The sequence below is a fragment of the Prunus avium genome, chromosome 2 (assembly GCF_965620075.1).
Source record: "Prunus avium chromosome 2, drPruAviu1.hap1.1, whole genome shotgun sequence".
Classification (NCBI taxonomy): Eukaryota; Viridiplantae; Streptophyta; class Magnoliopsida; order Rosales; family Rosaceae; genus Prunus; species Prunus avium.
In genome coordinates this window covers 9,253,297-9,280,937 of record NC_142285.1, presented here as the reverse complement: position 1 = coordinate 9,280,937, position 27,641 = coordinate 9,253,297, and the positions used below count along the sequence as shown (strand labels likewise).

At 44.0% G+C, this 27,641-nt stretch overlaps 2 protein-coding genes across 2 annotated transcripts; one reads left to right on the top strand and one right to left on the bottom strand.

Moving 5' to 3' along the window:
* Positions 1-623: 623 nt before the first annotated feature.
* Positions 624-11,134, bottom strand: LOC148296426 (disease resistance protein RML1B-like). The gene is given in 7 exon segments (XM_088248524.1): positions 624-1,418; positions 1,539-1,992; positions 1,994-2,346; positions 2,455-2,733; positions 2,917-4,012; positions 10,604-10,812; positions 10,814-11,134. Coding segments are annotated over 7 exon segments (3,507 nt in total).
* A 3,161-nt stretch (positions 11,135-14,295) lies between these two features.
* LOC148296425 (uncharacterized) lies at positions 14,296-19,590 on the top strand. The gene is made up of 3 exons (XM_088248523.1): positions 14,296-15,011; positions 15,117-16,728; positions 17,383-19,590. The coding sequence occupies exons 1-3, from the start codon at positions 14,296-14,298 to the stop codon at positions 19,588-19,590; spliced, it is 4,536 nt and encodes a 1,511-aa protein (XP_088104649.1).
* The last annotated feature ends 8,051 nt before the right edge of the window (positions 19,591-27,641 follow it).

Genomic DNA, 27,641 nt, shown 5'->3' with positions numbered 1-27,641 from the left:
TTGATGGCGTTAGTCCCTCCTCGCACACAAAGAGATGTTGTAGGTTGTACATCAAATCATACACAGTTCACCTCCAACCATTATTAATTATCCTTTCAAATTTACCGAACGTTCTTCAGTTTTCACAAGGCTTTAAGCTTTTTTTTTTTTTTTGGTCAACCAGGCTTTAAGCTTTTCAAGTTTAAATCCAACTCTCTTTTAATTTATTTTTATTTTTATTTCTAGTACTTTGAGAATTGTTTGTTGCATGATAAACATTAGAATCCACAAGACAATTTTCTAAACAAACAACAACGCTACTCTTCACAAAGGATGTCTTATTATTTACAAGCTCACCTCAACATATATATATATATATATATATATATATATATCCTCCAATCCAAGAGAAAGTTATCCTCCAATTAATTTTGGAAACTAGGGGACTTCTTATATATTGCTGAACACTGCAACGCACATTCAGCTAATCCAAAAAGAAGCACGAGCTTGAGAATGCCAGTTTCTAAGAAGTGGCCTAAAACAAAACCACAAAAAAAAAAAAAAAAAAACTAAAGTGAAACTTGTGTTGAGAAAGACAAGTATTTAATTTGGCTGAAAGTAAATTACGTACCCATGTAAAAAAATCATAGGTTGGCCTGTGAAGTGGATGCAATATCAAAATCAATATGCCTCCGCTTTCGAAGATTATTCTCAGGTTGATCCAAAGACAAAGAATGCCATTGCTCTTGATCATCTTGATGATCAACGTTGTCGTTAGTAGTAGTCATTGCTCCATGAGGCCTCTTTTGGGGACTTGTTCGTCCTAAAGACAAGGAAACCTCACTATTGACGTTGGTATTATCATTGTCATCACCACCATCATCATCAACCGTCATGACAGCTGAGGGTTCATGATCATCCACATGAGTATCATCACCATTACCATCACCATCCTGAGGGTACAGTAGGTGGACCCCACAACTCAGGAATTTGACGCATTTGGACCTCCCAACCCAATCAAATGTAAATGTTACTTCACAGCAGCTCCCTCCATCCGGCTGTCCCCAGGATATATTCCACGGAGTGTAATAAGTGAACCACACATGAGTGGACTCCGTCATTGTCAAATAATGACCATGGGGAAATGATTCAACAAGTCTTCCATTGATCCTAACGTGCACATCGCACATCAAACGATATTCCCCACTCTCCATAAATCTGTCATCACTTTTCGTATACTCGAAAACAACACACACAACCAATCCTGCCTTCTCCCACACTAAGTTCCAAGGAATTTTAATAAACCGGGAAGAGGGGATCTCTAAAACAGGTTCATGCACTATACAACAACTGAACCACCTGGGGACTTCATTGCCAGGAAGTATAATTTCGAAACGAGAGCGCTTGAGATTCCTGCTGCATTTTTTGTAGTTAAGAATCTTGATTTGATAAGAATATTGGCATTAAACTTAACAACAATTTATATATATATAGAGAGAGAGAGAGAGAGAGAGAGAGAGAGCGAGCAACCTGATTTTGAAAAAAAATTCCAGCTTTGCCAGGTAATAATCACCCTTGTCCGCGCATAGTCTTTGGCAATTAGTCAAGTCTAGAGCCTGAAGCTCTGGTAACTCATCATGTTCGAATATACTTGGCAGCTTCGAAATTTTTTCCAATGATTTGCAATCGGCAAGGTTGAGGTCGTTCAGTTTTTCTGGAAGCGCTTCTGGAATTTCTCGAAGCAGCTTGCAACCAAACAAGTAAACTCTATCCAAATTGACCAATTTGCTTATGCACACAGGAAGGGCAACAAAATTGTTTCCCGAAAGATTAAGACTCAGGAAGGGACCACTTTTGGAGAGATTACACTTGTCTTGTGAAATATTTGAGTCAGCTGAAAGCGGCCTTGATCCAGCTGAGGATGAAATTTCCGAGTTTATCATGTTTTGTAATGTGCCGAGTTTTGGGCACTCTCTGAGATCCATATGCCCATAAACTTTCGAGTCCACTGAGATATGCAATTGATGAAGGTAATTCTCTTATGCCACTTTCTTGGATTTCCAATCCCCTAAGGGAATCCATCTTGTCTACAATTTCTGGGAAATTCTCAAGCCTTTTGCAACCGCTAAGAATCAACATCTCTAGAGATTTCAACCTAATCATTGGTGGAAAATTCACAAGGTTGGTGCATCTTGAAAGGTCCAATGTAGCAAGTTTATCATGAAATCCTATAGAAGAATCGACCTCAATTAAACTCTTACAACCACTAAGGGTCAAGTATTTTAAGTTTTCCATTCCAGACAAGTCAGGGATTTTTGCTAGGAATTTACAGCCTGTTAAATTTAGGGACATCAACTTCGCCGGATTCTGTGAGACCAAAAAACAAAAAGGAAATGATCAAATGATAAGGTTCCAAAATAAATAAATAATAAACTCTTTGAAATGATAATGGATGAAAAAAAAACTTCAAAGTACCTTACACCCGTCTCCAAGTTGTTTGATACGACTGCAAGGCATACTGAATAGGACAAGATCCTTTGGTTGGAAACTGGATGGCAAATATTGCAACTCACAGTTGCCCCAATCAATCACTCTCAACTTGTTGGAGAGATAATCAACGGTATCTCCAGAAAGGCTTGCATTATGGTTTATAAAAAATTCAAGGTTCTTCATGGCTGAGAAGCATTTTGCATTCAAAGGTATCTCATCAGGTTTGGGCAAATTTACTATGATGCCTTTAAGTGTATTTGTCCCCTGTACGTAGTATTGAAAAGCAATATTATTAACCAACCAAGCCCTTTTATCAAATAAAAATACGAGTACTGTTTCAAATTTTGTTTTCTAGAGGAGATTTGATAAGAAAAATATAAGTTACTTGAAGCCTTTTCTCAACCGAATATAAGAATATGTGTAGATACATATGTATATTCTACTTACAGAATTGTCAGCTAGAACCTCGCACACATCCTCATGAAACCACAATCTGCTACGTTTTCCCAGCTCATTGGGAGATTCTTCATGAACAATATCCTTACCCATTTGTTCAAGTAAGTCGTGCATCAAAATCATATTGCATTCAAGAGTTATGATGGCATTCTCTACGAGCACCCGAATACAGTTCTCAGGCAAGTTAAGCTTAGGGCCTTTAAGTACTTGTGTCACATAGTCCACATCTTCACCCTTAAAAAAACATGCAATGTCCAGAAAAACTTGTTGCACATGATAATTCAATCCATCATAACTTGTTCTAAGTATTTTCTGAATATCTAAGTAAGGATCAGCTTCATAACTTCTTAATGTAGCATCCCAATACTCTAATTTTTGATTACGTAGATGTGAACCTAAAATTGTCAGAGCTAATGGAAGGTGTTGACCATAGGCTATTGCACGCCTTGCAAGTGCCAAATAATCACCTGGAGGCTCCTTTCTTTTGAAGGAAATCATACTGAAAAGCTCAAGTGCATCTCGATGAGCTAATTTTTTGACCTCATATATTAACTCAATTCCATGACGAGCTAGCAATCCCCTATCTCTTGTTGTTACAATAACTCTACTTCCCTTACCAAACCAACCAGTTCCAGCTAACTTTTCTAACTGATCCAACTGATTCACATCGTCAAGAATTAAGAGAATCCTCTTACGGCTCAGCCGGTTCTTGATAACATTGATTCCTTTATCAAGACTGAACAATTGGAAGTTTATGCTTCCTAGGACCTGACAAAGAAGAGCCTCTTGTAATTTGATTAGTCCTCCATACATTGATTTTTCTCTAACATCGGCCAGGAAACAGCTACCTTCAAACTTGTTTGCAATTGAATTATAAACAGCTTTCGCAATTGTTGTCTTGCCTATTCCAGGACTCCCCCATATCCCAACCATGCAATGACCATTTCCATCAACACCTAAAAGCTTATTGACATCTGTTACACAAGGCACTATTCCAACTGGGTATGCTGGCCCATCCAAATATGTGTTGTTGAGTATTTGAACTGATATCTCCTCAACGACTTTATTGATAAATTTAGCTTCATACCTACCATTTTAAAAGCATATGATAGATTTAATGTTTATTCATATATTTATATTTTCATATTTATTATAAAACCGTATGAAAAGAATAGAGATTAGCTGCTGGAATATATATTAAAAGGCCAACAGAGTGAGGAATGTTAGATATGTTGTGAAAATGGACAAACACTTTCACTCACTCCCCTAATGATCTTGTTGTTGATGGACTTTGTGACACACACAAGGATGGATGAATCACACACACACACACACTAGAGAAACCAACCAAGCACAAAGTGACACAAGTATTTTAGAGGTTCAGCAATTGCCTACATCCTCTTGGTGATCCCCTTGAGAAATTCACTAATGAAAGAATAAGTTACAACTTTGGTTTACAAAGAAACCCCCTTAGAACTCTATTCTCTCCCAAGCTCTCTTTTCTCTCTCACCCCTTGCTCAACACTTGATACACTTGTGAACACTCTCACAACTCTTGGTGTTCCCCCCCTTTGGTGTCTAGACTACTCAAGACTCAACTCAGCTCTCTCTTGAACTGATTGCCTTCTCTCTCTTCCTCCCTTGGTGAGATAACCTCCCTTTGAACACAATAGCTCCCAGCTACTTGACAACTTTGAGATTAACCACACCTCTTGATGTCTTGCTTCCTCTTCCCTTTAATACACAAGCCTTTGGACTTCAGAAGAGACTCCTTCTTTCCTCCCATGTTCTGCCCTTGGTTACCTAACATGGACCACAACTTGGGCAGACCAAAGGCTAGGCATTGATAGCTGCAACTTCAGCCACCCTATCTAGAGCTATAGGGTAGGTACTCTTTGAAACAAGTCAACTATCCTCATTCAATGGTGCTCCAGCTTTTCCAGCACCTTGCTAGACCTCCTAGAACCCATAACACACCTTAAAGGCCCGAGAGATTAGGTAGGGAACCAATACATGTGAAATGCACCTTGAAAAACGCATGGAAAAACGACTCAGCACGTCTGGCGACCGGTCGCACGTTCCTAGCGACCGGTCGCATTGCAACCTGTCTGAAAGCGACCGGTCGCTTGCACCTTGCGACCGGTCGCTGGTCACGATTTCCAGCTTCTCCTCCAGACTTCGAATCTGCTCAAAACGACCGGTCGCAAATACCCAGCGACCGGTCGCTTCCTCCTTCACTTGCATACTTAATGTGAGCCATTTTTCCAACAAGATATATGTCTTAGAAACCAATTTAAAATGGAATATTCTAATGACATAATATAATTAATATAATCAAAGAGGCGTGAATGTTACTCTCAGATACATAACATACACAAAGTAACAAGTCCATGGATAAAGATATGAATGGAAAGCAATCTAAAGAAGTTAGATTCACGAGACCTTTCCATCATAGTAATATTGAATCCTAAACTGTTCCTGGTGATATGATCACCAATTAGACAATAATGGTAATCCGCAAAGACTAGTACACACTATTTCTGCTCAATTGAGAGGATGACTAGTCTCAAATTATTCGTGTAGAGACATTGAGACATGTGTGTAGGTGCTCTATAAAGATGGAGTTCACTGAACATGATCAACTCAAGAATTCTTGTATGGAAGACTTACTCAGAAGTATCAAACAAAGAATTTTAAGTTATGACAATGCAAATTAGTCCTTAGACGTGAGACATCACGGTTGTCTTGTGTATGGGTTATTTGTCTTTGAGAGCACAATATAGTCGTATCAAAAGGATGTGACTTTAAAGTGTTCCTCAAGATACTCAGCCTATGCACAAAGGCATGTGAATATACAATAAGGAATCTCTACTCTTAGTAAGAAGAGATAATACTCTAAAGATATGAATCGTTTAATCTTTGGCCAAAGTACAAGATGAGAATTGAAACAAGAACGTTTGCAATTGCATCCAACTGAATTATATAACCTTGAGATGTCATGTTAGGGATTTGACACGAGTTATCTATATCCCAACAACAAGACATAGAGTATTGTAATAGAGAAGGACCAAATTGCATTGTAATCACAAATTTACTAGGTTCCCTAAACGAATTTTATTTACCTTGGGTAACCATGACATACTGCTAGATGTCACTCATGGTTTGTGGAAGCCCTGTATGGATCGAGAATTTTAAAGATAATAAATGATTTTGAGGCTTGGTCAAATTCAAAGTCAAAGGTCAAACTGTTGATTTGAGACTTGACGTGGTCAACAAAAGGTTGACTAAGACCAATGCTTGTTAGACGAGTTAGTCATTTATCTAGTTAAGTCATTAAATCAATTAAACTAATTGGATTAGTTCAATGAATTAATTAAAGTTATGAAACTTTAGTTTTGGTCCTACATGACTTCAACATTATTTATAGGAAAATGGACCTTACAGACTTAGGCAAAGTGTGACACATTGTAAGATTAATGTGGTAGACCAAAGTAACCCAAAAAGGCCAAGGAAGAGGAGGGTGTGGCACATGTGTGACACTATGTCTCTACATAATCATAGCCATAGCACAACACCTCCTTAAGGTTTCAAGTTAGGCATTTAGGAAGAGAGGAAAACATCAAGCCTCCTCCCCAATGTCCCTTGGCCGGCCACCATAGAGAAGAAAAGGCTAGCACCCATTTCTTCTCTTGGTTTCTCATTCTCCTATTCTCATTCTACCTTGGTGAATATACTTTGGGGAAGCATGACTTCATTGTGCCTATTTGGAGAATAAAGTGGAGAGTCAACAACCAAGGGACCATTCCCTCTACTTGAACACCATCCTTGGTTTCAGGATTTGCTCAAAGGGTATATGTTCTTAATCCTCCTTGCAATAGTTAATTAGAGAGTCATTGGTGCTACTTTCATAAACCTATTAAGATTGGGACCTAAGATGAGACTTTTATGAACCTCTAGCTATTTCCTTGTTTTCGCTTTATTTGATTTCATATTAGATATGCATATGGTAAATAGTTCATTCTCTCATAGCTTCTTAGGATTTTAGAAATCTCTACAATAGAAATTCCCTCAGGGAACCTGCCGGTCATACATTTGTGTCAAACACGTTCACTTAAGCATAGCAAAGAATATGCTGGTCATACACTTATGTGAAACAGGTCATCAACTTGTGTGAAAATCGTTCACACAAGTAGAGTGAGGGATATGATGGTCATACACTTGTTTGAAATACATTCACAAAAGCAGGGCGAGCAATGTTTTGACCATACACTTGTGTGAAACACATTCACACAAGCAGAGGGAGGGATATACTTATCACACACATGTATGAAACACATTCCCACAAGCAAAGCAATCACCTCTAGTCCAAGTGCACACAAACTCTGAACTTAATGGAATTGCTGAATCGGGGAAGTATACTTAGTTCACTTTATAATACTCGTCTTTAACATTTCAAAGCCTTCTCATAAATCCTCAATAACTACTAAACGCGCCGATAACTTTAAGAAAAGTACGTAACTAAACTCACTACATCCATATGGATCATCATTTGGCCCGCATCCCTCGTACCAAAGTGGGTAGCCTGAGGACCGATGGGCCAAAGCTTGGCCCAACCTGCTCTAAGGTTGGGTAAGGCTTGCGCTTAGTGCCTCTTTTTTTGTCAAGTTCAAGTTTAATTGTTCAATAAAGAATTTGAAAGCTTATTTTGGTTTTATTAATTTTAATGGAGGAAGTTGCTTTAATTTTCATGATGTCAATCTTAGTTTGGGATAGAAGTAACACATTTTCATAAGAGTTTTTAAATATATTAGCTATTGGTCTAGGTTTAGTAAAAGAGTTTGACTATTATATTTTGGTTTCCTTCAGTTATGTAGTAATCTATCGAACAAACTACAAAAGAGCCCCCGAATTATGAGGTCATTTTCAAGTTCATACTCACTTTTAGGGACAATTACACTTACATACTCAAACTCGCAGAAAACCTACAATTTACCCACTCCATTACATAAACCATTAATGAATTTGTTAAATGCTTGTGTGTCAAAGATGGGACCCATTGTTTAATGACATGGATTCCACGTGGACAAAAAACAAATAAACTATTATACAAAGCAAGCAAAATTATTAAATAATTAATTTCCATTTAAAAATCAAAAGAAAATTAAAAATAATTGTCCCTCTTCTCCCAACCCCTCAGCCCAACTTACCCTACTAGACCCAAACCCACAACCCAAACACCCACCTTCACGATACTGTCGTCGATGCCAACTTGCCTATCCTCGCTAGAATCCCTTCTCTCCCTCCCTCTCTCTCTCTCTCTCTCTCTCTCTCTCTCTCTCTCTCTCTCTACCTCCAAATTCGCCCACCCAACTATAAGATCCTTGAGCTTGGGAAACAAGAACGATGACCAATCCCACATTGCTTGGAGAGGGAAAGATGAAGTGCCTTATATGTGTTGACACTTTTCTTCCTAGTAAGAGGCCTTTTGGGCAAGATAGTATTAGCTTGAGCCCAAGAACAAAACCATGAGGGGGAGACCCAAAGTGGACAATATCTTGCTAGTGGAGTCGAGTTGTGCAAGTAAGGACGCTTGGTCCCGAGGGGGGTGGATTGTAAAATCCGTGAGCTTGTGAAGCAAGAATGGTAAGTAATCCCACATTGCTTAGGGATGGAAAGTTGAAGTGCCTTATATGTGTGGACACTTCTCTTCCTAAAAAGAGGCCTTTTGGGCAAGATAGCATTAGCTTGAGCCTAAGAACAAAACCGTAAGGGGAGACCCAAACCGGACAATATCTTGCCATTGGAGTTAGATCGTGACTCCAACACCCTAGCCCCACGCCTAGAATTTCTGAGCAAACCCCAGTGCAGTAGTGCTTTAACATTTCTGAGCCCTGACACCCCACACCTACCCTCCTCCAAGCACCCATGCCCCTTACCTAGCCACCCCAACCTTGTCGACCCCATTCCTATATGTGCAACTCCAACCCATTGCCATAGTGGATTAATCAGTTTTTCACCGATTTACACCGAAAAGATGAAAGAATGTGTATTTAATTGGGAAATTAGGGATTTGAGGTTGAAATTGATTGAGTTTGAGAGTGGATTGCTGCAGGTTTGGGTGTGGTCGGGTAATGGGAGAGGAGAGGATGGGGTTGGTTGGGGGGGGCGATAGGAGGATCGCTGACATGGTGAGTAGGGGAGACATTTAATTTTTTTCTTTTAATTTTTAATTGTTCTCATTGTAAGTTGTGCCTTCTCCGGGGCTCACAGTCATAAGCAGAGAAAATGAGCCTCCATTTGGACTCAAACTAGTAGATGGATCAAATGACTCTCCATATGAGATCATACTAATTCAAGGAACAAAATTACAAGGTTCTAAATAAGTTGATGGTAGTGAAAACAAAGTAAATACATAAACCCATCAGATTTTATGAAGGAGAGAGTTAAGGTGGTGGGGTGGGTCAGATGGGCTGAGAGTGGTGGGGGTGGATCGGGAAGGAGGAGGGGCGGAGAGAGAGAGAGGAGAGATTTAGATTTTTTATTTATAAATTTGTAATTATTTAATATTTTAAAATTATTTTTAAAAAGTAGATAATTTTTTATTAGTTATTTGTTCATGTGGAAGTCCATGTCATTAAAAAAAGGGTCCCACAGGAGTTAAATTGTAAATTTTCCGCGAGTTTGAGTATGTAAGTGTATATGTCCCCAAAAGTTAGTATGAACTTGAAAATGACCACATAGCGCGGGTGGTCTTTTTAGTTTGTCCTAATATACTATTGTTTAAGAGAAGAGACTTTATCCACCACTATTGAAAAAAAAAATGTGTTACAAAAAGATTTAAAACACTTAGAAAAATTAAAAAGCCTGGCCCAATGCCAAACCCTTTGAAACCTAGGCTCAGCCCGAAAAAAAACCATAGAATGAGGCCCAAACCCAAAAATTTTAGGCCCGATGACCAACGCTAATCCATCATATGCGTTTCAAAGATTTCGCCGCAAAAATGTTTATAGAAAATCCTGTGGTCCAACACTAAAATCTTATCTAACAATTTCCAAAACTAAGTCGTAAACACTGATGACACCAAAACACCATGATTGACATCGTCCGACCGAAAGTTACTAATTGAGGTCGAATGGGCCCCACATCACGACTACACCTTCGAAAACCGACTCGGGTTCCTAGCGTCATATTTTCCGATCCAGAAGTTGTACTAGGCCAAAATGAGTCACAAATGTGCATCGATCCTATCAATTTGGCCACAATCCAACAGTCGGATCTTTGTAGATCGCACGATCTGAGCACGACAACGAGAATCGAAGATCCAGGACCTAAGGAACTCTGATTCTTGATTTGAAAGTTCATAAACAATCCTAGAAAACACCCACAAGGGAATACTAAAAAGTAGGAGACGGTCTAACGGTCTAATTTTCATTGATCGCCATGACCATCAGATCACATCATCGAGAATCATTCATTTGGGACCGACAAACGTCTGATTCTCGATCCATCAGTTTCTACACCCTCCTAGTACCACCAGCAACAAGATATCAACATTTAAAGTGAATCTAACAGTCCGATCATTGTTAATCAAACAGTCCATATTAGAAATTATGTCCTATATATATATATATATATATAACGCAATTATGTCATGCAATAATTATTAGAAATTATGTACCCGCCCTCGTTGAAATGCAACCCAGACAAGTTTGCTGCTTCCGTAAGAGCTCTCCTCCATTCGAGTACTTTCTCCATGTCATCCTTGAATTTGAGTTCATGGTCAACAAGTGCATCACCAAAACTACTTCTTTGATTTCGTACATCTGAGGGATCCACCTTGTAGAAAATTGGCCTAACGAGTTGTTGCTTTGATTTTTTTATATTCAAGGATCTTAACAAGTTCATCCAAGCACCAACTTGAAGATGCATAGTTTTCTGAGAATACAATGACAGAAATCTTTGACTCCTCGATTGCGTTCAGAAGTGCAGGTGATATTTCTTCTCCTCTTGGAAGCTCATCGTCAATGAAAGTGTGTATTCCCTGACGGTCCAAAGCGGTGTATAAGTGGTCGATAAAAGTTTTGCGTGTATCTTCACCTCTATAACTCAGAAACACATCGTATGTCCATGATTGAGTGAAAGAAGAAGAAGAAGAAGAAGAAGAAGAAGAGGGAAAAGAAGGAGATGGAGGAGAAGAATGCTTTCTCATCATTCGACTGTAATAAAAGTTAAGATGGAGGAGAAATGTAAGGTTCTTAGCTTTACTTAAACGGATTCTTCAGTAATTTTGACTGTCACTTTATAAACTGAAAAAAAAAAAAAAGTAAATACATTACTCATATATTAATATGGTACAAAATAAGAATAAATAACGTCTTTGACGCAACGAGAGAGGAACGGAAGAAGACCGAGAAGAAGTTCGGTGAAGGAGCAAAAAACATGAGCATTCCAAACCTCATGCCAAGAAAGTAAACTAGAGTCCAAAAAGGAATAAAAGAAACAAACCAACTATAGCGCCAAATATTAATAAGCGTATTTTAGAAAGAAAAAAAAAATCACACAAAATATGACTCATCGAACAAGTTATGGAAATAAAGTTGCTTAGCTGGAGTCCGGTTATCTATATATATAAAGCAAAAGGCAGAGAATGGTGAAACATTCAAAATACCAAAGAATGTCCTTGGTTAATGCAAATATTAAGAATTGAAATTATTAATTAAATGAGGATAATATGGTAAATTCACACTTTTTCATATTAAAAAAATTTAAAATGAAAAGAAAAATCAGATAACGGATCCTCTTTTTATGGAACACAACTACCCATTATCTTTTTTAATTCTAAAATAAATTTAATTTTTTTTAAAAAAAGCCTCTCGCAAACGCGAAAGCGCGTGCAGAGAGGCTAGTTAGTATTAATTCACCAAAAACAAATTACACAGGCAGTTGTAAGTAGGAAAAATTGAGTTACAAAAGGAAAACTCTATAATAAAAAATTATATATATTTTTTTATGACTTTTTTCTATTGAGAGAGGCGATAATATACCAAACTCACACATACTACATGGATTCTAGGACACTTCCTTGACTATAAATTTATTTTTTAATAATATGGGATCTTATGATTCTTTTGGATATTAAAATTCTTTATTTTAACTAGCCCCTTGGCACACGCACAATTGATGGGGAGAGTTTCAGACAAGCTTTTACTCTCAAAGGTTTTGGGTTGACGAAATTGCCCATTGCACCGTCAAAGAAATTGACAAGAATACTAACTTGTTATTGAATTTCTACAAATATAAAAATACAATGGCAAAATTGACGGAATTGAAACTACTGGGTCAAAAGTTGTTGAGGTACCAAACTACAAGGACTAAACGTGACTTTTGGCCTTACATATATAGATGAAGTAAAGGAATGAAGTTAACTGATTAATATTTTTTTTGATAACTTGCGTATTAGTGGTCTCAGGTTTGAATCCAACCTTGATAATGTGTGTGAGAAACGCCCCTTCCCTATAATTTAGAGTATCCTTTGTACTAAAAGTACATATATAGATAGTCTTTCTTTTGATGTCAAGCAACATTACATCAAAAGAGAAAACAGGCAACTGAGGCTATCAGAAGTAATTTTCTTTGCAATAGCCCGTTTGTTTCTTCCACGAGAAAAGAAAGAAAGAAAGCCACCCTGCCAAGAAATGATGTGAAAAAATTCTATTGACATAGTCCACACGACAGAAAAATAATGAAAAAGATTCTTTGCAAAGGCACTCATAATAATTGCCTTGTGTTCAGATAGTCGACACGACTATTGGGCTTACAATTGCAGCTAATGTACAAAACTTCAGCAGAATCGTTTTTCCAAGATTATACAAATTCTATAACAAGGTTCCAAAGTAGATTCTTTTTCTTTCTATTTTTGCCGTTATCAGCACGATAGTTTCCTTATCACCTTCAATGTGAATTAAGTCGAAGATGAAGAACTTTCGTCGCAACTGCAAGTGATTAAATAGTGATATTTGTTGGCGTGAGTTATTTTTCTGGGAATTTGGTGTCAGGACAAAATGGACACAAAAACTTTACCTTCATATTTCTGGAGATTTTGTCTCAAGACAGAATGGGCAGATTCATGACTCCATGATTCTAGAGATTATTTCTTTCCCTTTTGTACAAATATTTTATAATTAGGAATATATCCCCAAATAAGCAATGTCAAATGGGCACTAAAGACAACAAACAATTCAATCCCAACTTTCCTTTCAACTTGGTATCAGAGCAGGTTTCGGCCTTTCTCTAGAAGCCAAAATAAAACACAAAAAATGCGTAAATCCTAGCCACCATCTGTTCCTGTTTGCACCCAAATTAAACAGCCAATGAGGGCAAGACACGTGGAGGAAACTGGGCTTGGTCAGAGGCACCCTCGGCACCCTACCTGCCGATCTCTCCATTAGGGCAACGTCCTCTCCTGGGACACGTGGCGCGCTCCCAAGCGACGCCCACAGTCCCACATCGAAATAATCAACAAAATGCACACCTCCCAAGAGCTATAAAAGGAGGCCAACTATCCCAAAATGGAGGTAATCAGAACTTACGGCATACAAGCCTATTGATCTGTCAGTTAAACTTTCTATTCCCGAACTTACTTAAGCATTGGAGAGCCTTCGGCCGGTACCACACCGGTGCCCTTGGTCCTACCATGCGTTTGCTTTTATTGCAGATCGCACAGTCTACCGAAGCATCAAGTCTACCGAAGACACAAATTTACTAAGTTGACCCTCTAAGTCAAAGAACCACTTTTTGGCGTCAACAGTTTGGTGCCGTCTGTGGGAAACGATAAAATCAACCCTTTATCCCGAACATATGGGGACCACTGAAAAAACTACGTTCGTACCGCGAGAGGGGATGCCGTTCGGCATGCCAAGCGGGGTAAGCCCTGCGCCAGCCCCCTACACACCGGCAACAAATCCCCCTGCGATCCAAGCTGCCGACAACGCGGAGCTTTTAGCACAAGTCGTGTCCCTTCGGCAGGACATGGCTAGGATGCAAGAACACAACAATCTCCTCTCGACCAGAGTGGAAGAAACGCAACTGCTGTTGAACCAACAGCAAACGCAGAACATGCCGACAGACCGATCGTCCGAAAGCCTACAGACTCCTCGTCGGCAGAAGAAGGGCAAGAAGGTGGCAAAGGCAACGCCTGCGCCGTCTAAACAGTTGGTGGTCCCGGCATCCAAAAATAAGCCCCATGTACCGAAGAAGGTCTATTCCGATTGCCGACACCGGCTGCTGGAGCGAGAAGTCGAACGGCATTCCGAACGGCAGTAATCGCCGATCAGGATCAACGCCCGCTTGGACGATCCCCGACTGAAGAACATGGGGAGAAAGTCTCCGATACGGAGGACACCAGTCCTGGAATCCACGGCAGAGTCTGACCATGAGTACACTCCTTCCACCAACCGGTCATCTCCCTACCGTTCGGCAACCCCGACGAAGTTCTCGGAGGTGAACCCTGCCAGGTCCCAGCCGCGATCGGTGCATCAAACGGCGGAGGAGATACCGGACAGAGACCCAGTCATCCGCCTCCTCCTTCAAAGGGTACAGAAGATGGAGGACGATCGGACTCGTTCACAGGAGCCGGACTGGGGAAGGCTTCGGCCAGGACCATTCACCGAGCGCATAAGGCACTCACGGCAGGATAGGGATGTGCAGCCCCTCCGCATAACCCCCTACACAAGGGTGGAGGATCCACTGACGCACCTCCATTCTTTTCAATCGGCAGTAGGATGCCGAGGGCTAAGCGACGAAGGCCTTTGCCTTCTGTTCCCTTCCTCACTCACAGAAGCAGCTCTGAATTGGTTCTACCGTCTGGAACCAGGGACGGTCGACTCCTTCGACGAGCTGAACCAAATCTTCCTGAACCACTTCATGATTCAGACAGACAGACTGTACTCTGCCGATGATCTGTATACCATCCGACAGAGGGATGACGAACCATTGCGCGAGTATGCCGCACGATTCAGCCACGAGTACTCGAGATGCCCGGATACCGATGACAGGGCAGCCTACGGCGCCTTCAAGAGTGGCCTACGGTCCTCACACTTTCGGTATCTGGTGCACAGCAGCAATTGGCGTACGTATGATGAACTCATGAAGCAAGCGGCAATCCACGCCAAGGCTGAATACTTCAACTCGAGGGCCGAGCCCACGGCTCGGCAGAGCGAACCAGTACAGCGCCCCTCCACGGCACAGGCATCGCCGTACGCACCACCAACCCAGACTGCGGCGTACTCTGAGAGTCACAAACGCAAAGATGCCGGAAGCTCCCAAAAGGGGCATTCCAAGAAAAACAAGAGCAGGTACGGCAGGGACAACTACCGAGCCCCACTAACGGCACATAACCAGGGAACAGAGGTGTTCACCCTGCTCAACACCTCCTACGAGGCAGTGCTGCTGAACGAAAATGAGATAATCCCGAAGCCATCGTTCAGAAAGCCTAATCAGCAGGATGACAGGGATACCGGGAAATTCTGCCGATACCATCAGCAGAATAGCCACAACACCGAGGACTGCATAAGCCTGCGAAAAATCGTTGAGCGGTTAATTCGGGAAGGCAAACTGGACCAATACATAGCCAGGCCTCAGCAGGCGCCAGTCCCGAACGCCAATCGGCAGATCAACATGATCAGCACGATCAGCGGAGGCCTAACCCTTGCCGGAGCATCTAACCGATCGATGAAGCAGTATGTCAGGGCGGCACAATATCCCCAAGTCCTCGGCATTGAAAGCAGCCGGCATACAAAGATGCCGAAGGTCAGGTGGGAACCCATCACCTTCTCCGAAGCAGAAAAGGAAGGGATCATCTACCCACACAACGACCCTATGATCATCCGGGCCGACATCGCCGAGTTCGATGTCGGACGAATTCTGATCGACAATGGCAGTTCGGTAAACGTCATCTTCGCCGATGCATTCAAAGAACTCGGAATTGATGACAGCCAAGTCAATCGGCAACTCTCGCCTCTCCTTAGCTTTTCAGGAGACCTGGTCCAGCCGATCGGCAGTGTCAGCTTGCCAATCGCCTTCGGCACAGCACCACGAAGAACCATGGTCTACGACCAGTTCCTTGTGGTAGACTGTCCTACGGCGTACAACGTAATTGTCGGCCGAACGGCGCTAACGGCAATAAAGGCCCATTTGTCCCCCCACATGCTACTCATGAAGTTCCCAACCTGCTACGGCACGGGGGCAATCAGGGGCGATCAATTGAGCGCTCGAAACTGCTACGCCACGGCGTTGAAATCGGCAGCTCCCAATAAGCAGAAGGAAACCCTCATGGTCGCAGACTTGCCGAACGGCAATGAACCAGTGGACGATCCAAGGGAGGAAACGCCCACTCCAGTGGCACAACCTGCCGAAGATCTGGAAACGGTGGCGCTGGACGAGAATCAACCGGACCGGTGTGTGAGAATCGGTACCATGCTGAATGCCACCCTCCGTGCCGAATTCATCCAGTTCCTTCGGCAGAACTCAGAGGTCTTTGCTTGGTCCTACAACGACATGCCAGGCATATCCCCAGACATCATCAGCCACAAACTAAGCATCTCGCCGGCATTCAAACCTATCAGGCAAAAGCGCCGATCCTATGATGCCGAACGGTATGAGGCCATGAAGAACGAAGTGGACAAACTCTTGACCATTGACTTCATATGGGAAGCCATATACCCGGACTGGCTGGCAAACTCAGTCATGGTTCGGAAGGCAAAGGGCGGATGGCGAATGTGCCAGGACTACACCGACCTCAATAAGGCCTGTCCAAAGGATAGCTTCCCGTTGCCACGCATCGATCAGCTGGTTGACGCCACTGCCGGTCATGAACTGCTCAGCTTCATGGACGCATACTCTGGGTACAACCAGATCTTCATGCACCCTGCCGATAGCGAACACACGGCGTTCATAACTGACAAAGGCCTGTATTGCTATAACGTCATGCCGTTCGGCTTGAAGAATGCGGGGGCAACCTATCAGAGACTGGTCAACCGAATCTTCGCTGAGCAGATCGGTAGCACCATGGAGGTCTACGTAGATGACATGCTAGTAAAGAGCCGAACGGCAGGGGAGCATTTAAAAAACCTATCGCTCATGTTCGGCATCTTGAAGGATTACCGAATGAGACTCAACCCGACGAAGTGCGCCTTCGGCGTATCTTCCGGAAGATTCCTCGGTTTCATGATCAGCCAGAGGGGTATTGAGGCAAACCCCGATAAAATCAAAGCCATAATCAACATGGAGGTGCCGAAGACACAAAAGGACATCCAGAGCCTTACCGGACGAGTGGCAGCCCTCACTCGCTTCATCTCCAAAGCTACAGACAAATGTGCACCGTTCTTCAAAGCCTTGAAAGGGGGCAAACACCATATAGAGTGGACTGCCGAATGCGATAAAGCGTTCCAAGACTTGAAGGACTACATGGGCCGAGCACCGCTACTGTCGAAACCCCTCCCTGGAGAAACGCTCTCTCTATATCTGTCGGTATCCAGCACTGCCGTCAGCTCAGTACTGATACGAATCCCAGAGAAGGCAGAGCTGCCGATCTTCTACGTCAGTAAGGCCCTTCAGGGGGCAGAGTCTCGGTACCCCCCACTCGAGCAGCTGGCTTTAGCTCTGGTCGTTTCTGCCCGGCGGCTAAGGCCCTATTTCCAGGCCCACACCATCATCGTTCTGACCAACCAGCCCCTTCGGCAAGTTTTTCAAAAACCAGAAACATCCGGAAGACTGGTGAAATGGGCGATCGAGCTAGGGGAATTCGACGTACAGTTCAAACCTAGGCCTGCCGAAAAGGGACAAGCCGTAGCAGACTTCATCGCTGAGCTGACACCTTCGGAAACTTCAGAAACTGAGAAAACCCCTCCACGGGAAGGCCTACCGAACGGCAGTCGTCTCGACCAGTCAACTCCTTTCTGGATCCTGCATGTTGACGGTTCGGCAAACCAACAAGGATGCGGAGCAGGTCTGGTACTCACCGCTCCCGATGGAGCCAAAATTGAATATGCCATCAGGTTTGGCTTCCGAACGTCCAACAACGAAGCCGAATACGAGGCACTTTTGGCTGGCCTACGGCTCGCCAGAAGCATGTGGGCAATTCAGATCAGCATCTACAGCGACTCGCAGCTAAAAGTGAACCAGGTGACTGCCGACTTCGCAGCTAAAGACGCATCCATGACGGCATACCTTACGGCAGCACACCAACTGCTAAACAAGTTCCAGGCATACGAGATTCGGCAGATACCAAGGAACGAGAACAGTCATGCCGACACCCTCGCTAGACTGGCTTCGGCAATCAACGACAAAGTGGGTCGAAAGATCCCCGTCGAGATACTGGCCCTTCCGAGCACCGCCACTGCCGAGATCTGCGCTGTAGAGTACAACGATACGTGGATGTCGCCTATTCACGCTTACCTAACAAACGGTACCCTCCCTACGGATAAGGCCAAGGCCAGACAGCTGCGTTACCGATCGACGAGGTACATTGTCATCAACGACATTCTGTACAAACGTGGCTACTCGACCCCCTACATGAAATGTATCACCGAAGAGCAGGGCGAGTATGTCCTTCGGGAGATCCACAGTGGTGTCTGCGGCGATCACTCCGGTTCTAAATCCCTGGCCCACAAAGCCTTTCGGCAGGGCTACTATTGGCCATCCATGCACAGGGATGCAATCGCGATGGTAAAGAAGTGCGACAAATGCCAGAGGTTCGGTAACATCCCGCACCTACCTGCCGAACCCCTCACGCCTATCATAAGCCCATGGCCATTCGCCCAATGGGGACTCGACCTAATTGGGCCAATGCCGCAAGGCAAAGGACAGGTCAAATACGCAATCGTTGCCGTGGACTACTTCACGAAATGGGTTGAGGCCGAAGCCTTAGCCACCATAACGGCAGCCAGAGTTGAAGAGTTTGTCTGGACCAACATCTGTTGCCGCTTCGGCATTCCCTACGCCATGATCACTGATAACGGCAGACAGTTCGATTCGGCGCTCTTCAGGCAGTTCTGCACTCGCCTCAAAATCAACCTGTTCTTCGCCTCGCCAGCTCACCCTCAATCGAACGGCCAGGTTGAAGCCGTAAATAAGATCATCAAGAAACTCTTGAAACGGCAACTCAACAGTGCCAAGGGCGCTTGGCCGGAGAAGCTTCCCGAAGCTCTGTGGGCCATACGGACATCCTACCGAACCTCCACAGGGGAAACTCCCTTCAGCCTTGCATTCGGCTCAGAAGCCGTCGTTCCAGTTGAGATCGGCGAGTCTTCTTACCGAACGGAAAGCTTCGAGCCGAAGGCTAACGAGGCAGCACTCGCGATAAGCCTGGATTTAATCGAAGAACGGCGAACGGTAGTCAACCTTCGGAATGAAGCTTACAAACAGCGCGTCTCTCGGTACTACGACTCAAGGGTCAAACCGCGTTCCTTCAGAATCGGGGACTGGGTCATGCGCAAAGTTTCGCTTGCAACCAAAAACCCAACGGAAGGAACCCTCGGACCTTCTTGGGAAGGACCTTACGAAGTCATCGGCATCCTACGTTCCGGTACTTACAGGCTCCGAGGCACAGATGGGAAGACCCTCGGTCACCCGTGGAATGTGGACCATCTCAAGAGTTATTTTAAATAAAGCCCCCTAGCCAACGGCAGGGAGGAATTTGTATTTTTGCCTACGGCATATATAAATAAAACGAGATTATCCAGTCCCATGTATTCGGAACGTAACTTCCTAGCGGTATCCGCTCAAAAAATATTTCGGTAGGGCTCACCAAAATGAGCCACAGTAACATTGCCTACGGCAACTAAAAGTAGACCACTGCATGCTTACTGCCGATTCCAACTTAGCTTGCCAATTTTTATTCCAAGTTAATACAATATGTACGAGCCTACGGTAGTACAACGCCCTAGAATTACCTACGGTATTCTCATCGCGCAAAGACTACAAAGCTATACGGTATCCTAGACGTGCCCACGGCATCTCCATAGGCGAAAGGCTTTGTGGGACCTTGTTCCTACCGATACTTTGGTTTGTATACCGAAGGTAAGGGCACTTTGGTTAAATCCAAAGCAAACCGACTTCTAAGTGGCCAACGGCCCAATCGGTAGTTATCCTACAGTTATTAGCCTACGGCAGTAACAAGCATGGATAAGAATTCAAACGTAAATTAACAAAAACACAAGTTTGAAAGGACAAATTACTTTGAAATTAAAAATGCCCTCGGCATTAGTGTGCTCGGAAATTTTGCCAACGGCAATTATAATACAAAAAATTACTATTATAAAAATACAGCTCATGCCACGGCAGCACGACCTCCCTGCTCTTCGGTAGCCTCAACCGCGGCATCGACGGTCGCATCAGGGGCATCCTCGGCACTCGGACCCTCGGCATCCTCAGGGGCGTCTTCCCCCTCATATTCCTCGATCATCTCTTCTGTGAGGCCTTCCGGTAGGGGAGGAGGATCGGCAGCGAAGTTCAGGTTCAGCTTCTGGCCCGGATTAAACCGCTTGAAACGGTAGATGAGGTCGGCCATCTCCGAAGCCAATTCATTATCCACCAAAGAGGTGAACTCAGAGGAGGAACGGTATCCCCCGATGGCTTCGTTAACGGCAGCCTCTATCTCCGCTGCCTTCGACCGCTCGGACGCCTCCAGTGCCGTCAGCGCCTCCACCTTCGCTCCTTCGGCATCCCTGGCCGCCTGCTCAGCGCCGTCCAGAGCCTCACGCATCTCGGCAAGCTTTGCCTCATGCGCTTGAATCTGCCGTTCGGCAGCATGCATGTCCTGCACCAGGTTGGCGTGGTCCTGGAGCGCCTTTGTAGCGTCGGCAACCTTGGAGTGGCCGTCCTCGTAGAGCCGTTTCGCGCGTTCGGCAGCATTGATGGCTCTCTTCATGCACAGCCACATGTCCATAGACGCCTGAGAAACGAAGCCACAAGTCAGTATCAAACGGAAGATAACTATTGACAAAAGCACGATTGAAGTTCGAAGGTTACCGTGGCCTGCAGACGGAAGGCGCGCCCAGCCTCCTCCCGAAGAGCCCTCTTCGGCAGCTCGTCGATCTCAGCAAGGTCCATCTGCGAACCCACGATCATGTGGTTCGCAAACTGGACCGTCTTCGAAGGACAGGCCAGTGTGACCACCTCGGTAGGCCCCCCTTCCTTCTCAGCGGCAAGGATGGCCCTCTGGGAATCGGCCAGCCGCGCCCGCTTAGGAGTGGATACGGCATCCAAATCCACCTGAACGGGCCGCTTCCCGGACGCCTTGGAGGTAGGCGCCTCGGCACCATGCCTCGGACCGAGTGTCGGTTCTTCCACCGGCACCCTTCTGATCACAGGCTAGGCCTGGCGCTGCCTCTGCCGTTTCGGCTATCGGCTGCTCCTCGACGTCCGCCTCCGAGACCCTCTCGGCAGAGGCCTCTGGCTGCCGTTTCTATTTCTTCCCCTTGGCAACCACTTGGAGGCGCCTCTTCGAGGTCTCCGACATCTTCTTGGCCTCGGCAGTCTTCCTGGCCTCTGACACTGCAGGAACGGTGGAGTTAGCAAAAAAAAAAAAAAAAAAAAAAAAAAAAAAAAAAAAAAACAACTCAAGTGAACTTACTCTCGGCAGGGTTCACGAGATGGGCTCTGACGAGGTTCTCGGTAAATAGGAATTGTGGGTATTCCCTGTCACCGGCAGGAACTCTCAGCCGAACTCTGTCAATCTGCCGAAGCTCTGACTGTGTTGCCGATGGTTGCTTCAGTTTGCCTACAAAAATAACGAAAGAGGTTAATCCATTGAACCGAAAAATCTGATCTACCGATCGGCATGGTGGCAACCTACCGGCAATCTGAAAAGTAGTTGGGATATTGAAGCGAACGGGAACCCCTGAGGGCGATTCCCAATCGCCAGAGAGGAGAACCCGCCGATTCCTCCAGGACTTCTGGGAGGTTGGCACTGCCGTAAGAAAATGGCCCATTTCGGAAGCCCTGAGACAGTTCGCCTGGACCCAGCCACCATGATCGGTACTCTTCGATTTGGTGATGCTGTACAGGTGGGAGAATTGTTCGTAGGAAGGCCCTTCCTCATCGGCAAGTCCGAATGCCGTAACTACCCCCATCAGAACAGCCCAGAAGTTCGGATTGAACTGCCCAGGGGCATATCCAATCTGGGCCAAGATTCGCTGAACTGGGGGCTGCAACGGTAGCCTAACGCCCTGCTGAAGGACGTCAGTGAAGAACGCAACCTCACCGTCCTGGGGGTTGCTCAGAGATTCGGTAGGGCTTGGAATCCTCATCCCTACCGATTGAGGAATCTTGAACTCCTCCCTGATCCTCGCCAGCTCTCGGTAGGTCAGCTTGTTGGGCGGCAGATAGTCTACGTCAAAGAGCTGCTCTCTCGGTACACCCATCGGCACCCTTGGGTTACCGCTGTTTACTATCGTCACCCTCGGTACGGTAGGTGACTTAGAAGGCTCTCCACGGCCTGAGGTGGAAGCCTCCGGACGGTGACTGGAAGATGCCTCCGGCATCCGAACGTTCTCCTCAGATTCGGGATTCGAGCCCAGCCCAGCTTGACGACCGCTGCTATACACGATCGCCAACGGTAGGGGCTGGCTAGTCATGAGCCCCTTACCGATCCCATGGGTAGGCGCAAGTCTGAACCTCTCGCCCACCACTTCCACCTCAGAACCACTATCGGTATCGGTATCTTGGGGTGACTCTTCACTATCAGTAGTCTTCCCCCTATCTGGAGACTCCTCCTCAAAGGCGTTGGGCTCACTCTCGAATCCCGACTCGCTATCAGACATCTACAAAAGCAACGGAAGGAAACTAAGGGCCATGCATGGAACTATCCTACCGATGCCTACGTCTCTACCTATGGCAACTAGACTACCGAACCACATCCCACTTGCATAAAGTTCTAGTCTAGTTCAAACCAAGGAAGGACGTATGCACAATGAAAAGAAGAAATGAAAATTACAAAGTTACCGAACGGTACCTTATGTATTGGGAGTAGAAAGCTCAAATCGCTTCTAGTACCGTTTGCTGTTGCCGGAAATCGCCTGTATTGCCGTTTGCTCACGCCGGAAATCGCCTATGTTACCGTTCGCCTTCGTCAGAAATCGCCTGGACAGAGCTCTCGCCTTACTCACAAATGCAAAGTGAGTTTAGCCTCAGAGACTCCCTCTATTTATAGGGCGAAAGTTGCAACGGTACTCCTCGAAATTCCAAACGACGCATTAATGGCCCTGCTCCGCGTGATAAGACACGCCTCGTGTCGAGCGCTGAATGGGATCTCTGAGAGCACGCTGGGTGCAGAAGACGAAGCGTCATTCTATCCCATCATAACTCCTCGCTGTGCGCAAGGTCGCATGAGAAAATATCAAACTCGCCCAAGTTAACAGGGCATCGGCAATAATCTCTCGGAACCCTTTAAACATACTAAGACCTACCGAACGGTAACCCTCGAAGTGGCGACTCTTGAGTTTCCGGGCAAGTCTTTGAAGTCGATCGGCACCAGGACAAGGCCCCAGCGCGCCTCCCTGATAGACTACCGAACGGTAGATTAACCGAGTGATTACCGAAAGACATACAAGTCCCCGACCGGGAAATCTCGCTCGAGAACTTGGGGGACTCCTGTTTGCACCCAAATTAAACAGCCAATGAGGGAAAGACACGTGGAGGAAACTGGGCTTGGTCAGAGGCACCCTTGGCACCCTACCTGCCGATCTCTCCATTAGGGCAACGTCCTCTCCTGGGACACGTGGCGCGCTCCCAAGCGACGCCCACAGTCCCACATCGAAATAATCAACAAAATGCACACCTCCCAAGAGCTATAAAAGGAGGCCAACTATCCCAAAATGGAGGTAATCAGAACTTACGGCATACAAGCCTATTGATCTGTCAGTTAAACTTTCTATTCCCGAACTTACTTAAGCATCGGAGAGCCTTCGGCCGATACCACACCGGTGCCCTTGGTCCTACCGTGCGTTTGCTTTTATTGCAGATCGCACAGTCTACCGAAGCATCAAGTCTACCGAAGACACAAATTTACTAAGTTGACCCTCTAAGTCAAAGAACCACTTTTTGGCGTCAACAGTTCCCATTGGTAGCAATCCCTAACCACTACGGCGTCATTTATTCCCATTGGCAACAATCCCAAAACAAACGTCGCCATTTGTTCCCGTTGGCAGCAATCCCAAAATACAATGCTGCCATCTATTCCCGTTGTCAACCCTCTCAAACCCGAAACCGAGAAAGAAAAAAAAAACTTCACCAGTCTACCTAGATCACCATGCCAGGAGGGTTCCATCGAGCAAAACCCTTCCAGTGAGGCACTTGTCATCACCTCGACAGTCACCGTTCATAGTGACTCTTTCGCTACCAGTCACCAAAAATGAATAGGTTCTCTCCCTTCTCTCTCACATGATCATCCCTGAGGTGTCAGAAGCCACAGGTAATCAAGGAAAAACCTTCATTGCATCAGAAAGTCGTGATGCAGGTTGGATTATCGATTCTAGTGCTACAAAATCATATGATATATGATAAAATTTTCTTTCAATTTATTATGACTTTTCCTAGCAAAACAAGTGTGGCCATTGCGAATGGTGAATCAAAGCCAGTAAAATGGGCTAGTTCAATTTCTCTCTCTCCGACTTTGTCCTTACATAATACCTTGCTCGTTCCTGCCTTGTTAACAATTTGTTATCAGTTAGTCAAGTTACGGAACAACTGGATTGTCTTGTATTTATGTTTCCTATGTTTTGTTTGCTTCAGCAGATTCTGACGAGAGCGATTATTAGGAGTGGTACTAAGAGAAGGGGTTATATTATGTTGATGACATCACACTTGGAAGAGTTCATCAAGTTTGTGGCACCAACATTGAGGTAGAAAAAATGATTTGGTTATGGCATCAACGGATGGGGCATGCATCCTTTGGTTATCTGCAATCTTTACTTCCTTCGTATTTTAGTGGCGTAAAAATCTCAAACTTTAAGTGTGAGATTTATATTCTAGCAAAAAGTCATCAGGCTTTTTATCCACGCAGTTTGAATAAAAGAACGACTCCTTTTTCTTTAGTTCATTAGGATTTTCGGGGTCCATCCCCTATTACCATACCGTCTGGAATTCTATGGTTTGTTATTTTTGACGATGATTTCCTAGACTGACGTGGTTGTATGTGATGAAAAATAAAGTGAAGTCAGCTCCATTTTGCGGATGTTTTATCAAATGATCCAAACACAGTTTAAAGTATTTTAGAGTATCGTTTGTACTAAAAACATATATATATATATATATATATATATATATATATATATATATAGCTTTCTTTTGATGTACAGCAACATTACATCAAAAGAGAAAACGGCAACTGATTAGGCTATCAGAAGTCATTTTCTTTTCACCAACCCGTTTGTTTCTTCCACGAGAAAAGAAAGAAAGAAAACCAACCTGCTGAGAAATGATCTGAAAATTCACATGACACAGTTCACACGGAAGAAAAATGTTGAAAAAGATTCTTTGCAAAGGCACTTATAATAACAATGACATGGAAAAATTGCTTTGTATTCAGATAGTCAACACGACTATTGGGCTTAAATTTGCAACTAATGTACAAAACTTCAGCAGAATCGTTTATCCAAGATTATATAAATTCTAAACAAGGTTCCAAAGTAGATTTTTCCGTGTTTGGGTTAGTTAGAGGCTGACGTGCACCCGGTGGTGACATCTTAGTGGATGGCCTTCTAACTAAGTTTTTCCTAGTTAGTTTAATTTCTCTTTGCCTTGATGTTGTGTGGTTGAGTGGAGGTGTTTGTTCCCTCCTTCCTGGAGACTTTATGTTGGTTTCTCTTTATTTCAATGAAGCATCTCTTTGACCAAAAAAAAATTTGGTTCCAAAGTAGATTCTTTTTCTTTCTATTTTTGCTGTTATCGGCACAATAGTTTCCTTACCACCTTCAATGTGAATTAAGTCAAAGATGAAGAACTTTCGTCACAACTGCAAGTGATTAAATAGTGATATTTGTTGGCGTGAGTCATCTTTCTGGGAATTTAGTCTTAGGACAAAATGGACAGAAACTTTACCCTCATATTTATGGAGATCTTGTCTCAAGACGAAATGGGTGGATTCATGACTCCATGAGTCCAGAGATTATTTCTTTCCCTTTTATATTTAGGAATATCCCTTGTAATTAGAAATATTTACTTTCCTTGTTTTACTCTAGTAGGGTTTACACCATTGTGCACCATTGTGCTGTAAATACCACCCAGTTTGAATAAAAGAACGATTCCTTTTGCTTCAGTTCATTCGGATGTTTGGGGTCCATCCCCTATTACTATACCGTCTGGAATTCTATGGTTTTTTATTTTTGTCGATGATTGCACTAGATTGACATGGTTGTATGTGATGAAAAATAAAAGTGAAGTCAACTCCATTTTTCGGACGTTTTATCAGATGATCCAAACACAGTTCTTTCATGTTTCTATCACCTCCTCCGTTAATCTTACTATCGTATTTTTGGATGTGTAGGTGTAGCTTATGTACATCTCCACAAAGATCAAAGGAGTAAATTGGATCCATGTGCTCTTCGTTGTGTGTTTATGGGTTTCTCTCCACAACAAAAAGGATATCGGTGTTATCATCCGTCTTCCGGTCGGTGGTATACTCCCATGGATGTTATATTCCAGGAGAGTGAACTGCTTTTCTCCCCTGAGTTTACCAAATGTGTTCTTCGGGGTAGACGACTAATAATTAGTCGGAAGAACACATTTGGTTTGAGATCAACATGGGAGAAAGAACTATAACAACCGGTGATGAAACAGGTACTAGAATCAGCATCCAAGCCTAGCCTGATAAACAACCAATGCCATTGCTGACCAGTACTAAAATCAGCATCCCAGCTGAGCCACAAAGTAGCCAAGCCGAGCCAACTGAAATCAGCATCTCAGCCCAGCTAGATACATAACCAATGCCAAAGCCGACAAATGCATCCCCCTCGCACACCACAACAGTACCCGCTCAGTCTCCTCTGAATGTTCTTGAGGTAAGTAATTCGAAACCTAGTTCAAATAATCCTATTGATATTGTTGGACAATCTTACCAGTTTCCTCACAAAGCAAATAGTGGAAAATTGTTGTGAAAAAAGGACAAAACAATTTCACTCACTCCCCTAATGATCTTGTTGTTGATGGACTTTGTGACACACACAATGATGGATGAATCACACACACACACTTGAGACAATAACCAAGCACAAAGTGACACAAGAATTTATAGAGGTTCAGCAATTGCCTACATCCTCTTGGTGATCCCCTTGAGAAATTCACTTCATGAAAGAATAAGTTACAACTTTGGTTTTACACAGAAAAACCCCTTTAGAACTCTATTCTCTCCCCAAGCTCTCTTTCCTCTCACACCCCTTGCTCAACACTTTGATGCACTTGTGAACACTCTCACAACCCTTGGTGTTTCCCTCCTTGGTGTCTAGACTCTCAAGACCCCAACTCAGCTCCTAACTTGAACTGATTGCTCTCCCTCACGTTCTCCCTTGGTGAGTTAACCTCTTTTGAACACAATAGCACCCAGCTACTTGACCACCTTGAGATTAACCACACTATGTTTCTACTTCAGCCACTTCCTCTTATTCAACTTGTTTTCTCCCTTGTGTTATCTTACTTCATCCCATTACCTACACAAGCCAATG